General features: G+C 41.4%; 1 protein-coding gene across 1 annotated transcript in view; it reads left to right on the forward strand.

Annotated features, from left to right (window-relative positions):
* DOCK2 (dedicator of cytokinesis 2) overlaps positions 1 to 1,540 on the forward strand; it is a 499,735-nt gene extending 498,195 nt beyond the window's left edge. Inside the window, exon 52 of the mRNA XM_020992326.2 lies at positions 900 to 1,540. Coding sequence (XP_020847985.1) covers positions 900 to 974 — 75 coding nt within the window. The 3' untranslated portion in view covers positions 975 to 1,540. The remainder of the gene's footprint in view (positions 1 to 899) is intronic.
* Positions 1,541 to 18,308: the final 16,768 nt, after the last annotated feature.

The raw sequence follows: 18,308 nt of genomic DNA on the forward strand, positions 1-18,308 counted from the left end.
TAGTTGGATTTATCTTAGATTAGATTAGATTATTTTAGATTACCTATGGAATAGATATCCATGAAATAGATTCTATTCCAATACTTTCATTTTTACAGATGAGGAAACTTTGCAGATGTAAGTAGCTGAGACCCAGAGAAAGTGATTTGCCTTATGTCATGAGCCTTAACTACAGATAACATGTGAGGCCCAGCAGATGCCACAGAAAAAGTTTAGAAACTCAGAAATGTGTAAAATATGCATATAGTATTATATAATATCAATGTATTTTATCTTTTAATATCATAATAATTCAGACTTCTTCTCTGGTATGAAGGAAGGGCCAAAAAAATTTACGTGGATTTTCCAGATTGTGGGGGTGCCACTCTCCTAACCCCCGTGATGTGGAAGGGATACCTGTACTTCCTTTTTTTCCTTCCCTCCTTAGGCAGCACTCCAGGTGAGCTTCCTCCTGGGATGCTCCTGTCCCCTCCCCCAGCAGTGATAACCTTTGGCCTCATCAGTGATAACCTTTGTTATCAGCTACTGGTGTTCTGGACCCTCTGCCACCCCTTCCCCCCAGAAAGAAAAGCTATTTGGGGAACTTTTAGGTCATTTATACCAGTGGTAAAAATTGATAATTACAGTTCTACTAGGAGTATTTAGTTAGTGAAAAATCCGGGACTTGAACCCAGGTCTTCTAATACCTACCCCTGTGCTTTCGTCACTACATCACAGAAGTCAAGGCAAGTGTATCAGGTCCTGGCTTCTCAGAACAGGCCTGCTAGACTAGACTGGGCTAGGTTTGGCCTGTATGGTTGGAGAAGAATTAAGGAGGGCAGAGGTGGGGGTACATTTGATATGGCCGTTAAAGCAACCCATACTATCGTTATTTGTGTTATTTCTTCCTTCCTACAAAGTTGGCATCCAAGTCTTCTGAAGAAGGAAAACAGTCTGGAGAGCGTGTCCTAGATACCCTGTCTACTGACCTCTGAAACAGCTCCAATCTAGTGGCGGGCCTGCTCCCTTCAGACATAGAGGGAAGGGGCCACTCTGCGGAGGAAAAGGAAGAATGGGCTTCATGATGTAGCATCTGAGGGAAAGGATGAGAGATCCCTCTCAACTCTGACCACATGGAAGGGGTGACTCACTACCATTCCTGGAGGCCATGGACCAAGATCTCCCATCACCTGGCTTATTATCTCGTGGGGGCAGAGAGGAAGCTCCACCCCCTATCCGTGGAATCACTGTTGGGACACATATAGACATTTTTCCTTCTTCCGAAATACTCCAGGATTATAGCAGCCTTCAAGATATCCTGGACAAGTATTTCTAGAACACATTTTTTACAATAGAATTTGGGGGTGGGGGGACAATAATTATGCTGTTGGTACTTTCTAATTCCTGATGACTAATAGGAAGAGCCTTTTAAAATATTTTTTTAAAGTACTTTGCATTCTAAAACCTACCGGCTGGCCTCTTTCTGTATGTTCCTTTCCTCTATGTCATGTTTCTTTTTCTTACTGACAATAAAAGTGACTTTGTGTCTTGTGGTCAGGAATCACTTGACTGTTGTCACTGTCTTCCTGTCCTCCTCTTGCTCCATACTGGGACTTGTTGGCAGCATCTCAAGCTTCCCAGCTGAGGACCAGGAGTGAAGAAGACAAGAGCAGGCATTCTGCCAGACTTAAAAAAGGGGAACAGAATCCATTTGGGTCATGCCTGAAGCCAGAGCCATATGGAATCACAATGAAGGAAGCCAGCCTGTCCTTAGAGGACTCAAGTAGAAGTCAAATTCTCTATCGTGTCTTTATCTGCCACCCCCTGAAAGTCTTCTCACTCACACTCTTTGGGAGCCAACACCTGGGATGAATAGGTTTACTCAGATGTCTGTAACCAGTTATCATTCTAAGGCCAGTGAAAATAAGCATTGTGATTGGAGTCACCAGATAGTAACCAGTGGGTTAGGGTCCCACTTCTGTCCATTGTTTTATCTTTCCAGCCTCATTTCCTTGTTCACCATTTGTGAAATGAGAGACTGGACCAGATGACCTCTAAGGTTCCTTCAGTCTCACAATCTGTGACCCCATGGATACACTTTCACCATTGTGGGTAACACACTGCAGAAACCAACCCCTCTATGCCTAGTAAATAGACTTCATGAATTTCTATGCCAAAATATTCACCAGACATGGAAGGGACCTTAGAGGCCATAGATCCCAACCCTTTCATTTTGCTGATGAGGCAGCTGAGGACAAGAGAGTTAATGATTCACCCAAGACCACACAGGTAGTGACAGAGGCAGGATTTGAACCCAGGTCCTGTGCCTACAAAGCCAGTGGTCTTTCCAGTGTATCACACTACCTTTCCTACATGGCAGTCTTGTGATGTTGGGCCCCTCCACACTTAGCTAGGCTATTCCTTGGTGAACAAACACAGAATCTAGCCTCAAGGTTTCCCTTGGAGCTTTTCCAGCCTCATGAGGACCCACCAGAGCTTGTGTTCGTTGAGATAGTCTTGAGGATCCCAGGGCCACCTTCATTCATTGATAAGAAGCATTACTGTAGCTGAACTCTCATTAGATCCAAAAGAAAGGAAAAGAAAATATTAGGTAAAAAGGAATGGGGCAGTCAGTAAAATTTTAGAAGCCTTGAAATCCTCACTGTTATAAGTCATGCCTCTGGTAATAAAGATCTGTCCTTGTAAGGTAGGAGAAGAAATCACTGGATCTTCTAGTTCCTCAAATCCAGCTGTCAGAGCATTGAACCTCAGGCCAGACTTGGCTTTTGGTGGAGGTCCCTGGCTAGTCTATTGAGGTACAAAAAGGGGGACTCAGTGAATTGGATCATGAGCTAAAGATAGGGAAATGCGGGGAGAATGAACAGTAATCACGCGTTGAGGAAGTGAAGAAAGTACATGGATCCCACTAGCATCAGAGAACATATTGATCTCAGCCACAGAAGAAGTCACTCATATTGGAGAGAGTAGATTGAGGAAGGAGTGGATTCTAAAAATAAAGGCATCCATTTGGATGGCAGATGAGTGGGGCAGGATGCCATCCCTCCGGGATACTAGATAATAGAAAGGACCGTGGGGATAAAGCCTTCTGTCCAGAAATCTGAGTGCTTTGAAGTAATAATATAGGTCTTTTTAATTGGAGTGTTCTTAACTTGGGGATTGTGAACTTTTTAAAAAATATATTTTGATAACTATATTTCAACATAATTGGCTTCTTTTGCAATCTTTTGCAATTCTTTTGTTTTATGTATTTACAAGCATTATTCTGGGAAGTGATCCATAGGTCTACCAGACTGTTAAAGGGGTTCTTGACAAAAAAGGATCAGAACCCACGTCCTAGACCTTCCTCACCTCCCAACCTCTTCCATGATGGCCTGATTTTCTCTTTCCTAGTTCTATGCCACTGTTGACTCTACAGTCTGTGGGTCATGAAAGACAGAGATCAGCTTAGGACAACGTCTCTCTTTCTCTCCTACTTGCCCCAAATCTTTAATAATTTCTAAAAAAAGAATTTTTGGAAGTTCAATCTGTAGAGAAGCAAAAAAAAAATCTACCAACACCCTCAGTTTCTTTACTATCATCAGAGCGAGAGTAGCTTCATACATCATTGAGCCCTGGAAAGACCAAGAGTCCGATGTTACATACGATAATTAAGATTAATAAAGAAGAAAAGATCACAGAATTGGAAGGGAGCCCTGTGGCCATCGTGTCCAAACCATACCTGAATCCAGCTCTATAGTATAGCAGACAAATGGCCATCCAGTGTTTGCTTGAAGATGTCTAATGAGGAGAAACCTGTTACCTCCAGAGGCAATCCATTTCCCTTTTAGATAGCTCTATAACCATCAGAAAATTGAGGTTTCAAGTTTTTGTTTCAGTTTGGTTTTTAGTTGCTTGTTTTTTAAACATTAGGTCTAAACTTATCTCTCTGAAACTTCCACTGATTAATGGTGCTAATTCCACCCCCTATGGCCAAGCACAGCAGGTCCATTCTCTCTTCCACAAGAGAGTCCTTTCTAGCACAGTGGCTAGCAAGGCTGCAGTCACAGGACTGGTGACCTTTGCCATGGCCTGCCCTTTCACTGTTTGCCCTGGCTTCATTGCTGGGTGGGTGAGGATTTCCTGCTTCCTCAATAGGAATAGGAATACCTAATCTACTTGAGGGAGACAATTCTATTTTTGGCTTTAGTCTAAGGGGTTCTCCTCAGCAGGAGGAAAGGAAATAGAAGGGAGCTGGAGCACAGACGTGAATCAGGTATGGATTGGGCTATTTTTATTTCCAATCAGAAAGAGGCAGGCAAAACAATAAAGAAGATACAAACAATGGGCAGCCACATCACAGGCCCAGAGAGGCTTGCCTATGAGGCCATGGACTCCCAAGGCAGGGCCTGGTGGGAAAAGGGACTTCCTCCAACAATCCTCCAACTACCCAGAGCTCAGAGTCATCTTAGCACTTTTAGGCTTGAGGAGTAGATATTATTCCTTTAATATATCCACAAAGTTCTGGGTCAGCAGCCAATTAAAAGAGTCAATATGACCAACAGGGAACAATCAGAAGATGTCTACACCTGTGACGGTGAGGGAGGCTTCTCCATCCCCTATTCCCCCAAGTGGACTGTACCTTTATATACTTGAATATTCTAATATTCTCTTTGGGGCTATGGCCTCAGACTTGGCCTCTTCATTGATTATCCATAGTGTCCCAATATCCAAAGGAGCTGAATGAATAAGAGCTGAAGATGGCTGAATAGCTCTCCTGGCCCCAAAGGCACTCCACCTTGTTTTAGAATGTAAGATTATTAGGAATAGGGATCACTTCATGCTTTTCATTTGTGTCCCTGACCTTAGTACAGTTCCTGGCACTCTGTAGGCACTTAATAAATACCTGTTGGTTGATTAATTATTGATTATTAATCATACCAGGCAAAATGATGAAGCCAACGAGGTTTGTAATGAATAGCACCTCCCTTTTCGATGCCATTTCTTCTCCTCTGACCGCTCTCCTGCCCTGCTTCTTCCCCTTTCAGGTACCTGGCACCTTCCTAGTCTCTCCACCGCACCTTTACTTCTCAAATCTACTATTCAGAGGGAAAAAATCAATGTCAGTTACTTATATCTCAATGTGAATTTAATGTATCATGTTTAGTTTTTGTACTGTAAGCCTGACAACTCATTAGGGAATGAAAGGCTTTGTTCCCCGATAAAGGAATTTCAGACATCACTGCCTTGGTGAAGCAGGTATTCAGGGAGCAGAGGATTCTCCCCAGTACCCTGAAATCACATCATACCTACTCAATCTTGAGCATAAGACCAGTCATGCTTGTGATTCACTAGACTGCTTACTCTCTAGATTTCTCCCAATCTCCTCCTTCTTTGGCTGGAGGCTGGTTGACAGCCTTCCCTGAAACCCTGGAGCCAATGTCCTTCTGTGTCTTAGTGATTCAAGGCCAAGCCAGCCAGATGGGTGCAGATCTCATTCTGGCTAAACACAGTATAGACAGGGACACATCCTCTTTCCAGATGAGACCCTCATTCAACATTCATGGAATAATCATAGCCCATATTTCTAAAGCACTTTATGGTTCTCAAATACAATATCTCATTGGATCCTCACAACAATGGTATGAAATAAATATTTCAGGTATTATGCCTAATTCACACATGAAAAAACTTCCAGAGAGAAGATAAAGTCCGTGTTAGCTTGCCCATAACTAATGTGCTAGGCCCTAGATTTGAGCCCAAGCCCCTCTAGGCTCTCAGACCAATGCTCTTTTTTAATGTACTATGATGAAAGGGCCTCAGACACTATCTGGTCCAATCCATTCATTGTACATATGAGGAAACTGAAGTCCTCATTTCTGAGGTGGCTCATCAAAGTTCTATGCTGTTGTTTAGTTGTTTTAGTTGCGTCTGACTCTTCGTGACCCCATTTGGAGTTTGTTTTGGCAAAGACACTGCAGTGGTTTGCCATTTCCTTCTCCAGCTCATTTTACACATAAGGAAACTGAGGCAAACAAGGTTAAGTGACTTATCCAGCGTCACACAGCTACTAAGCGTCAGGCCAGAGTTTTCCTGATTCTAAGCCAGGCACTCTATCCACTGAGCCACCTAGCTAATAAGTGGCAGAACAGGACTGGAACCAGCGCCTCCGGTCTTCAAACTAGTGTTCCTTCATTATACCACACTGTGTCCTTTCTGTCAAAGAATGTTCTATTCTTCCCTGTATCCTCTGCCTGAAGCAGAGTCATAACAGCCTCCCAGTCTTTTGTAGGAAATCTAATGTCCAGTATCTTAGCCTTACTTACCCAGGGAGTAATCACAAAGTATGTTCTCCCAGAGCTGATAATTCCCTTGGAGGATTCTGTAATTCATGCTAATTAATTATGGAAGTGAACTGATTATTTTGGGTAGAGGGGGGAGAATTCCCAATTCTCAGGTGAATTTCCCAACTTGATTCCATGTCCAATGAACCAATAAAGAATTTTTTAAGTACTACTATATATTCATTCCCCTTGTGTTATGTGTTATAGGAGATACAAGAGAAGCATGAAGCATAGTCCTTATTCTCAAAGAAAAGACATTGAGTATTGCAGAAATGAGACAACTGAAACAGTGAGAGAACAATATAAGTTGTTATATAATGAAATTCAGGTGCAGCTTGCTGGCCCAGTGGATAGAGTACCAGGCCTGAAGTCAGGAAGACTCATCTTCCTGAGGCCAAATCTGGCTTCAGACACTTATTAGCTGTGCAAATCCTGGACAAGTCACTTAACCCTGTTTACCTCAGTTTCCTTATTTGTAAAATGAGCTGGAGAAGGAAATGGCAAACTACTCCAGTAACTTTGCCAAGAAAACCACAAATGGGGTCACTAAGAGTTGGACATGACTGAAAAACAGCTGAACAACAAAATAAAGAAATCCTAAATTGTGCGGTACACAAACTCTAATGGCTGTAGAAATTCAGAGGAGAGGGTCATGAGTGAGAATTGGAGTGATTAGGGAACTTCTCATGAAAAAGATGGAGCTTGAGCTGGGCCTTGGAGGGTGGGTAGGATTTCAAAATGCAGATAGGACACAGGAGACATACGGGGGCGGGGGAGGGAGTGTGTGATAAAATCTAAGACACAAAGGTATGAGTGAACTCTGTGTGTGTATGTGTATATGTGTGTGTGTGTGTTTCTGTGTATATGTGTGTGTGTGTGTGTGTGTCTGTGTCTGTGTATCTGTGTCTGTGTCTGTGTGTATGTGTGTAGGAAGGATTGGGGTGGCAGATAGCTGCTAGTTTGCTCCATGCCTGCATCTTTCCAGGCCCATGCTGGTGAGTCTGCTCAGGGTGCTGACTCAGAGAAGCTGCTGGTGACAATTTGGGTATTTGCAGCTGGTGCCCTGATTCTCACTGGTCAGTGATCAGAGCTGGCCCCATGAGTGGGCAGAGAAGGAAATATAAAATGAGTGACTACAGGAAACCCCATCATTATTACCCAAAAACATCTTCCCTCTGGCCTGTTATGGTTGAAGAAATTGCACCATTTCAAAGTTATTCGTTTGGGTGTTTTGAAAGCTCTTTTAGCTTTCAGAGTTGCCGTTTAAATCAATTCAACATTTGTTAAGTACAGGCTATATGCCATGTACTGGGAATAAAAAAAAAAAGGAAACCATTTTTTGCTGTCAATGAGCTTACATTCTATTGGAGGAAGTTTCTAGAATACAACTATCCCTGGAAAGGATAACATATTAAGCCATTTTCGGCTAAGCCCTTCTGAGCAGGGGGAATCTCAGGACTTGGTAGGATATGTGCTGAAATTAAGAGATGTCAAAGTGCCAAAGACAGGCCATCTCCATCCTGGTTTTGCCAAGGGTATGCCTCGGCAAGCAGGTTGGGGTTTAGTTGAACAAAAACAGATATGAGGCAAAGAAGTCCAACCACCTCATTTTATAGATGAAGAAACTGAGGCCAAGGAAATGAAATATTAGTGAAGTTGTTAGTAACAGAGATAGGACAAGAACCCAAGTTCTCTCGAATCTTCTATCAATCATAGGGAATCTTACAACAGAATATCAGAGAGAGTTCTTAGAGGCCAGCCAAACTAATTTAATCCCATCATTTTACTTAAGCAGAAATAGTTGATCATAATCAGTATGTCTCAAGTAAGTAAGCACAGGGGTTGGAATATCAAGCTCTTATAACCTACCTAGACTCTATGGGAGACTGCTTTAGCATTTTGTTTTTACATTCTATGTTTAGTTTTTTTTTATTACTATCTTTTGTTGTTGCATCACCTTTATTTCTTTTTTAAATAATATTGTTACATATAAAGCTACCATATAAAGACAATTTTAACGTTCATTTTTTAAAAATTTTGATTTCCAAATTTTCCCTCTCCCTCCCTCCCCTCTTTCCCCCTCCCCTGAGACATGTTCAGTCTTGCAAAACAAATTACCATGTTAATCATGTTGTGAAAGAGGACACAGACCCCAAGGAAAAAACACACAGAGACACACAAAATACAGAAAGTGAAAAATAGTCTGCTTTAACCTGCATTCAGACTTCATCAGTTCTTTCTCTAGAGGTGGATAGCATCTTTTCATCATGAGTCCTTCGGAATTGTCCTAGATCATTATATTTCTGAGATGAGCTGAGTCATTCACAGATGACCATCATACAGCATTACTGTTATTGTGTACAATGTTCTCCTCACTTCACTTGGCATCAATTCATATTAAGTCTTTCCAAATTTTTCTGCAATTTGCCTGCTCATCATTTCTTATAGCACAGTAATATTCCATTACAATCATATACCACAGCTTGTTCAGCCATTCCCCTATGGGCATCCCCTCCATTTCCAATTCTTTGCCACTACAAAAAGAGCTGCTGTGAATATTTTTGTGCAAATATATCCTTTTCCTTTTCCTTTTTATCTCTTTGGGATATGGACCTAGTACTGCATCAAAGTTAATGCACAGTTTTGGGCATTAGTTTCAAATTGATTCCAGAATGGTTGAATGAGTTCATAACTCTACCAATAGGATCATCTTTATTTCTAAATATATCCTTCTATCTCCTACTCCAGGGGCCATCACTTATAACAACAATAATGACAACAATAATGCTTTAACTCTCCAAGAAGAATTGAAAACCTGACATGGGGATTTTGTGAGAACCATTGAATATTGCAGCTTGAAGGGAACTTTAGATGTAATGTAGCATAAACCAGTGCTGTCAACCTCAAATAGAAACAGGACTACACCATACATGAAGATCCTTGTTGGTCCATTTTGACTCAGAAACCCACACATTAATATTATCTATGTTTTACTGTGTTTTTATTTATTTTATTAACTATTTCCCAATTACATTCTAATCTGGTTTGAGATGCACTCAGAAAATATTCCCCAATTGCATTTTAATCTGGCTTCTGGGTTGCATATGGCCCCTTGGTCACTTTTGATGTAAGTTCATCACTTTGTAGGTAAGAAAACTGAGGCCTATAGGCTCAGGTGACTTGCCGAGATCATACAGCTAGTTACAGCGGCAGAGTTGGGACTAGGACCCCAATAGAAACACTGTCAATAGTGTTTCCATTCCAGAAGGAGGCTGCCCTGAAAACACCCAACCCTGAAGAGCAAATATTCCTTGGGATAGTCCTTGAGCTTGAGAGAAGTGTAGAAGTGCATCTTGCTGTCAACTTCTCAACCAGGTCAATTTTCTTTCCAGTTTTGAACTGTTCCATTTAGAGAAGAAACCACCAGGGGGAGTCATTTAGCTGTTCTTTTAGCCCAATTTAGTCTGAAATTGGAAAAGGAAGGTCCTACCTACTGCAGTGGGCTGCCACATTACCATTATAGTAATTAGAGTCTGGTCCTTGGACCACAGCCACAGAGCCTGTTTCTGATTTCAGAGCCTCTACAGCACAGCTGAACCTTCCAGAGCTTTCAAGGGAACAGAGTATAGTGTAAAGTGCAATGATTCTGGATGGTTTACTACCAGCGTGATGTTAGACAAGTCCATTAACCTTCCTACGCCTTACTTTCTTTACTGATAAAATGAAGGGGTTGGATTAAATGTCCTCTGAGGCAGCTCAAAGCCAGCTGATTGTTAAATTTTCAGGGTGAGTGTTTACACCTTGGAAATTAGAAAATGTTACAAATTGAGGCTCAGTTTATTGTTTTGTTGATTTTGTAGACTTAACAAAGGGATAGAGAAACTTTTTTAAATAATGTAGACATTATTATTTTCATTACCCTTGAGAGCTGGTTGTTAAATATTTACCAGCATTCCACTGCTTTGAGATCATTAAGCATGTGATCTATGATTCAACAATTTTTCTTCTGTTAACAAAACCTATGAGAATCATAGGGTCATATGCATAGCCCACTGGATTATATTTTGATCAATATAATTCATATTGAAATTAATATAATGAAAGATATTATTAATTATAATTTCTCTGGTGCTTTATGCTTTACAAAGTGCTTCCCTCCCAACAATCCTTCAAGGTAGGTTATTGCAAGTAATTTTAATTGCCATTTGCAGATGAGAAAATGTGATCAGAGAGGTTAGGTGACATTCTCGAAGGTCACACAGCTAAAATCCTTCCTAATCTGGCTCCAGCCTCTCTTTCCAGGCTTATGAACTCATATTCTTCATTCCAGCAAAGCCAGCCTGTTTGTGGTTCCTCCTGTACAACATTCTGTGCCTTTGTCCTGGCTATCCCCCTGGCTTGGAATGCCCTCCTTCTTCACTTCACTTCTTAGAATCCCTAGCTTCCTTTAGAGTTCAGCTCAAGTGTCATCTCCTAACTAGGCCTTTCCTGATTACCCCAGTTACTCATGTTCTCCTGAAATTACTTCGTATACATTTCCTATTCACTTATATTTGTACCTGTGGTTTCTAACAATGGAACGTAAGCTCCTTGAGGGCAGGAATTGCTTCCTTGTTGTCTTTGTATTCCCAGCACACAGAACACCACAGTAGGGCCTTAATAAACACTTGATTGATACACAGATGACTATTCTCCCCATTCCAAACATTTTAATCCATTTGAAATTAGGTTTAAAGTGGTAGACAAAGGACAATGTGCAGCCTGAAGGGTAGGGGCAGGAAGAAGTGGAGGGACGAGTGACTATGGGTGATTGTGGCTACACGAAGTAAGGTCCTTTTTGTTTGTTCATTTCCTTGTTTTACCACCAACTGGTCTGGCACCACGTTAGAATTATGGGATTAGAGGATTTAGAATTAGGGAGTATCTTCTGGGTAACTTCCCCAAACCTCCCACCTCCCCAAGGTACTGGATACTTCCAGCTATCTGGTTTCTCTACTAGAAAGGGAGCCCTCTAAAATTACAGAACATGGGGTAATCACCCTAATTTGCCATTCCCTTCCCACAGCTATGATAGAGGGTTGGGCCTAGAATCAGGAGGACCTGAGCTCAAATCCAGTCTTAGACACTTACTAGCTGTGTGATCCTGGGCAAGTTACTTAATCCTTTTTGCCTCAGTTTCCTCATCTGCAAATTGAGCTGGAGAAGAAAATGGCAAACCACTCCAGTATCTTTGCCAAGAAAAACTCCAAATGGGGTCACAAAGAGTTGGATACAACTGAACAACACCCACATATACTTAGTGCATGGACAGGCTATTTTTATTTAATCCTCTGTAAACTCTGAACTAGGGATGCTCTCCTCTCTGTATGCCATCTCCTAAGATGCAAAATTTAGAAACAGCGTAGTTTAGTCAAAAGAAGTATGGACTGGGATTTAACCCCCTCTCTTCTATGAAACTGTGTGACTTTGAACAAGTCATTTCCTCTCTCTAGGCCTCAGTTTCCTCTGCTATTAAATATAGAAAGTAGATCCTTTCTCATCTCTCTCACTATTCCTTTCCTTCACACATATCCCAAATGAAAAAAGGCTTTATCATTTTTTTAGTTCAATTCAGAAATGCATGTGACTAGGTGTAATTCACAGCAGCCAGAATTCAACTTTTGAAAGTGACAGACAGAGAATGACTCCAAATACCAAGATAATCCCATGATGAGGGAGGAGTGTTAGTGGTCAGATACTGTCTGGAGAAGGATGCTGGCTGACTCACTTCCTACTTGGAGCAGACAGAGATCTCCATCCTGGGCCAGGAATCACAATGGATTAATAAAATGCAAATCTTAATGGAAAAGGCTCTCTGGATAATCTAGACAAGCCTCCTGCATAGCCAGCTTAGCTCCCACCATATTAGGATTTACTGAAAGGAACCTTAGAGATCATCTGGTCCAATTGCCTCGTTTTACAGATGAGGAAATAGAGAAACCACAGAGATGTTACTTGCACAAGATCCTCTGAGTTATAAGAAGCGAAGCATAGCAGTGCCACCTCCATTTTTTTTTGTCTCTGGGATATTTTGAAAACCCAAAAAACACTAGGGACAAAAATGGCAACCTTCTGGAGTCTAAGCATCACTCCAGATAAGCCCATGATGCCCTGTTCTTTTTTCCTAGCAGAGAAGAAAGGACCACATCAAAGAGTTCCTTATGCTTCCCGCTCTGCTTCACTCCAGCATCACCTTGACTGCCACAAATTAGATGACTAATGATTTACACGGAACCCAAGCCAATTCTGGAAAAACTAGTGTTCCACAAAGCAATGGCTATGTGACAGAACAGTTGTGTCCTTCAGAGGCAGTCTGATGGAGTGGGGAAAAACCCTGCTCTAGCAGTAGGAAGACCTGGGTTCTCTCTGCCACAAACAAGACAGGTGACATTGGGAATGTCACTGCTTCCCTCTGGGCCTCAGTTTCCCCAAGTATGAGGAGGTTGATCTAGATGATCTCCAAAGAGTCCTCTACTAGTGTCATTCTGGGAGAGCAGCAAATTAATTTCCTACTGGTCCCTTTGCAGGTCACAGAGAGCAAGCCTGAAGTACCTTCTAGGAAACTATGTATGTTGCTACCTCCTCTTCCCCTCTTCTTTTCCTCTCCCCCTCCTCTGCTTAGAATCAGGTTTCAGAGAAGGCCACCATCCTGGTTGATGAGCAGAACCTGAAGAACAGCAACATTCCTCTTCCACAGAGCAGAAAACCAAAGCTCAAGGAAAGCAACATGGCTCAACCCTTTGGGATTTCAACATCAGCCACTGAGGAAATTATAGAATTAGGGGGAAAATCTAGGTATCCTGGTACTCAGGTCAGCATGTTCTTAGTGAAGCAACAGAGTGTTGTGGAAAATGCACTGGATTTAGAATTAAAAGATTTAGGTTGGAATCCTGACTTTACTAATACAGGACTTTGGCCAAGTTACTACTATTACCACTCCCACTCCCACTCCTACTACTACTATCACTCCTCCTCCTCCTCCTCCTCCTCCTACTACTACTACTACCATCACCATCTCTTCTTCTTCTTCTTCTTCTTCTTCTTCTTCTTTTTCTTCTTCTTCTTCTTCTTCTTCTTCTTCTTCTTCTTCTTCTTCTTCCTCTTTGAATTTATTTAGTATTTATTTTTCCCTAGTTACAGGTAAAATAATTTTTAACATTTGTTTTTAAAACTTTTGGTTCCAAATTCTCTCCCTTCCTCCCTTCATACCCCCCCCATTGAGAAGGCAAGCAATTAGATATAGGTTATATATGTGTAGGGATAAAAAATATTTCCATATTAGTCATGTGTGAAAGAAAACATAGACCAAAAAACCCTCAATTAAAATAAAGAAAGTAAAAAAGTATGCTTCAATCTGTATTCAGACACCATCAATTCTTGCTCTGGGAATGAATAGCATTTTTCATCATCAGTCCTTCAGAGTTATCTTGGGTCATTGTATTGCTGACAATATCTAAGTCATTCACAGCTGATCATCTTACAATATTGCTGTTACTTTGTACACTGTACATTTCACTTTACAGCAGCCCATGCAAGTTTTTCTGAGAGCATACTGCTCATCATTTCTTATAGCACAACAGTATTCCATCATAATCACATACCACAGTTTATTCATTCATTCCCCAATTGATGGACATCCCCTCGATGTCCAATTCTTTGCCACCAGAAAAGGGCAGCCATAAATATTTATGTACATATAAGTCCTTTTCCTTTTTTTTTTTATCTCTTTTGCAAAATAGACCCAGCAAGGTATGCATTATTTTATAGTCCTTTGGGCATAGTTCCAAAATGCTCTATACAATGGTTGAATCAGTTCACACCCCTACCAACAATGCATTAATGTTTCATTTTCCCCATATCCCCTCCAGCATTTGTCATTTTCCTTTTCTGTCCTACTAGCCAATCTAATTAATGGGTATGAGGTGGTACTTCAGAATTATTTGATTTGCATTTCTCCCATCAATAGTGAGTTACAGCATTTCTCCATATGGCTATAGATGGCTTGAATTACTTCATTTGAAAACTGTTGCTATTTTTTGATCATTTATCAATTAAGGAATGGCTCCTATTTTTATAAATTTGACTCCGTTCTCTATATGTTTGAGAAATGAGGCCTTTATCGGAAAAATTTATTTCAAATTTTTTTTCACAGTTACTATTGCCAACTATATTTCTCTCCATCTTTTCCCTCTCCCATTCATTCTACTCTCTCTCTCTCTCTCTCTCTCTCTCTCTCTCTCTCTCTCTCTCTCTCTCTCTCTCTCTCTCTCTCTCTCTCTCCTTTCACCCTATCCCTCCACAAAAGTGTTTTACTTCTGACCACTCCTCCCCCAATCTGCCCTTTCTATCATGCACACCCCCTTCTCTTTTCCTTCCCCTCTGACTTTCCTGTAGGGTAAGATAGATTTCTATACCCATTTGAGTATATATGTTTTTTGCTCTTTGAGCCAATTCTGGTGAGAGTAAGGTTCATTCACTACCTCTCCCCTTCACCCTCTTCCCCTCCACTATTAAAGCTTTTTCTTGCTTCTTTTATGTAAGATAATCCTATTATCTATATAATTCCATTCTACCTCTCCCTTTTCCTTTCTCCTAGTACATTCCTCTCTCACCCCTTCATTTCTATTTTTTTTGGATATCATCCCTTCATATTCAACTAACATCTGTGCCCTTTGTCCACATATATATATATATACTCCTAACTGCCCTAATAATGAAAAGTTCTTTTGAGGTACAAGTATCATCCTCCCATGTAGGAATGTAAGTAGTTTAAACGTAATAAGTCCCTTATGATTTCACTTTCCTATGTACCTTTTTATGCTTGAGTCTTGTATTTGAAAGTCAAAATTTCTATTCAGTTCTGGTCTTTCCATCAACAATGTTTGAAAGTCCTCTGTCTCATTGAATGTTTATTTTTTCCCCTGAAGGCTCATATTCGGTTTTGCTGCTTAGGTGATTCTTGGTGGTAATTCTGGCTGTTTTGCCCTCTGGAATATCATATCCCAAGCCCTCAAATCTTTTAATGGAGAAGCTGCTATATCTTGTGTTATACTGACTATGGCTCCATAATACTGCAATTGTTTCTTTCTGGCTGCTTATGATACTTTCTCCTTGATTTGGGAACTCCAGAATTTGGCTATAATACTCCTGGAAGTTTTCATTTTGGGATCTCTTTCAGGAGGTGTTTGGTGGATTCTTTTAACTTTGATTTTATCCTCTGGTTCTGGAATATCAGGGCAGTTTTCCTTGATGATTTCTTGAAAGATGATGTCTAGGCTTTTTTTTTTTTTGATCATGGCTTTCAGGTAGTCCAATAATTCTTTTAATTATCTCTCCTGGATGTATTTTCCAGATCAGTTGTCTTTCCAGTGAGATATTCCACACTGTCTTCTATTTTTTTCATTCTTCTGATTTTGTTTTACTGTTTCTTGATTTCCTATAAAGTCATTAACTTCATTTGGTCAATTCTAATTCTTAAGGAATTATTTTCTTCAGTGAGCTTTTGTACCTCCTTTTCCATTTGGCCTATTGTACTTTTTAAGGAGTTTTTTTTTTTACTTCAGTCAATTTTTGTGCCTCTTTTTCCATTTGGCCAATTCTGCTTTTTTTAAGGCATTCTTCTCCTCATTGGCTTTTTGTACCTCTTTTACCATTTAGCCTAGTCTATTTTTAAAGTGTTATTTTCTTCAGTGCTTTTTGTGTCTCCTTTAACAAATTGTTGACTAATTTTTAATGATTTTTTTGGGGGAATCACTCTCATTTCTTTTCCCAATTTTTCCTCTACTTCTGTTATTTGATTTTGTTTTTTATTTTGTTTTTAGTGAGGGCATTTGGGGTTGAGTGCCTTGCCCAGAGTCACACAACTAGTCAGTGTTATGTGTCTGAGGCCAGATTTGAACTCAGGTCCTCCTGACTCTGTGGTCGGTGCTGTATTCACTGCGCCACCTAGCTGCCCCCTTACTTGTTTTTCAAAATGCTTTTTGAGCTCTTCAATGACCTGAGCCCAATTCATATATTTTTTGGAGGCTTTGGATGTAGGCGCTTTGACTTTGTTATCTTCTGCATATGTGTTTTGATTTTTCTTGTCACCATAGTAACTTTCTATGGTCAGAATTTTTTCTGTCGTTTGCTTATTTCCACAGCCTATTTCTTGACTTTTAACTCTTTGTTAAAGTAGGACTCTGGTTCCAGGGTAGAGGAGGGACTGTCCCAAGCTTCAGGGGTTTTGTGCAGCTGCTTTCAGAGATACTTCTAGAGACCTGTAATTTTTCAGATCTTCCAAGGTGCTATGATCTGAGGAGAGGTGTGTTTACTACTCTCCTCACCTCTTTTATGCCCTGGGTCCCTGCTCCACTGCGGCTGCAAACTCTGGTGCGCTAGTGTTCCTTCTCACCCTGGGACTGCCACTGAGAACTGCCACTGGATCTGAATACGGGCAAAGCAACAGAGCCCTGCCTCAGTGCAAGCAAAGACTCCCCTGTAATCTCCTCCTGACCAGTTGTTTCACCCCTTTACTGTCTATGGCTGAGAGCTCTGGAAGCCACTGCCACCACTGATTCAGTGGCTCCCAAGGCCTGCTTCTAGTTTACTGGGATCCATTCTGCTCTGGGGTGGTTGTGCTGGACTGTGCTCCACTCTCACCTGAGTGCAACAGACCTTTCCTGCTGACCTTCTAAGTTGTCTTTGGCTGGAAAATTATTTCAACTCATCCTTTTGTGGGTTCTGCTACTCCAGGAATTATTTTATGGTATTATTTAAAGGTGTTCAGAGGGGTTTTGGGGAGAACTCAGGTGAGTCTCTGCCTTTTCTCTGCCATCTTGGCTTTACCCTTCCCCAAGTCACCTCTTCTTTATCAATTTATCTGTCTGTCTTTTAAATGAGGGCCCACCATGTTTAAAGCTCTTTCCAGATCCAAATTTGAGGATCTGATTCTCTGAACAATTTTACCAACCCGCTCTCCAATAGTCAGCAAGTTCCGGATCCTAGCTTTCATTTTATTCTCTTGTCATTTGTAAATCTTCCCCTCTCATCCATCCTACACACTTAGCCCATAAAGGGAAAAACTGGCCAGCACACGCATGGGGAATCTTAAAATATGCAACTCTGTTATTTCTTTTGAATCTAATCCTTGTCAATTTGTCTGTATGATTTCTTAGTTGAGGACTGCTCTTGCTCTCTGTATATATCTTAGAACATGAGCTCTCTAGCTGTTTTTGTGCCCTTGTGTGGGAAAAATGCCTTTGATGGGGACTCACTGAAAGTTTGCTACTAGGAGGTGTACAAGGGAGCAGAGGTAATGGGGGGGCAGGATGAGACACTAAATTCTTAAACACTCACTCAGCAGAATCAGAGTCTCATATCTGCTGATTGACTTTGGAGAATGAAGAGAGAAGAAAAGAAATGGGGGGAGGGAAACAGAGAAAGAAAGGGGCAGAGAGACAGAGAAAGAGAGACAGAGATAGACAGAGACAGAGATACGTAGAAAGACATAGAGAGAAGAAGGAAGACAGAGACACAGAAAGACTCAGTGACCGACACAGAGAAACAGAGAGACACACAGAGAGAGATTCATAGAGATGGAGAAAGAGGCAGAGACGGAGAGAAACAGGCTCTGAGAGACAGAGATACAGAGAGAAATGCTGGACATTTGGAACATCAGCTCAAATAAGCCCCTGGGAGAGGGCTGCCCAGGCTTCACAGCATTGTTACAGGAGACTTCCTGCCTTGGGTGCTACTGGGGGGAAATTCTCTTCATTCATCAGTACCGAGGAAGCAGCCTGAGCCTCGGAGGGGGTGGCTGAGGCACCTTCCCCAGCCAGGCAGCCAGCCTTCCCCCAAGGCAAGGGACTCTCTATCAGCCCAATCTCCAGCCAGTCCCTGCCGCCCTGGGGTGGAGCATGAGCCCAAGGCTAAACACTGCACAGGTGTATAAGTACTGGGGCCTGGGTC

This window comes from Phascolarctos cinereus, unplaced genomic scaffold (genome assembly GCF_003287225.1).
Source record: "Phascolarctos cinereus isolate Bilbo 61053 unplaced genomic scaffold, phaCin_HiC Scaffold_2;HRSCAF=192, whole genome shotgun sequence".
Taxonomy (NCBI): Eukaryota; Metazoa; Chordata; class Mammalia; order Diprotodontia; family Phascolarctidae; genus Phascolarctos; species Phascolarctos cinereus.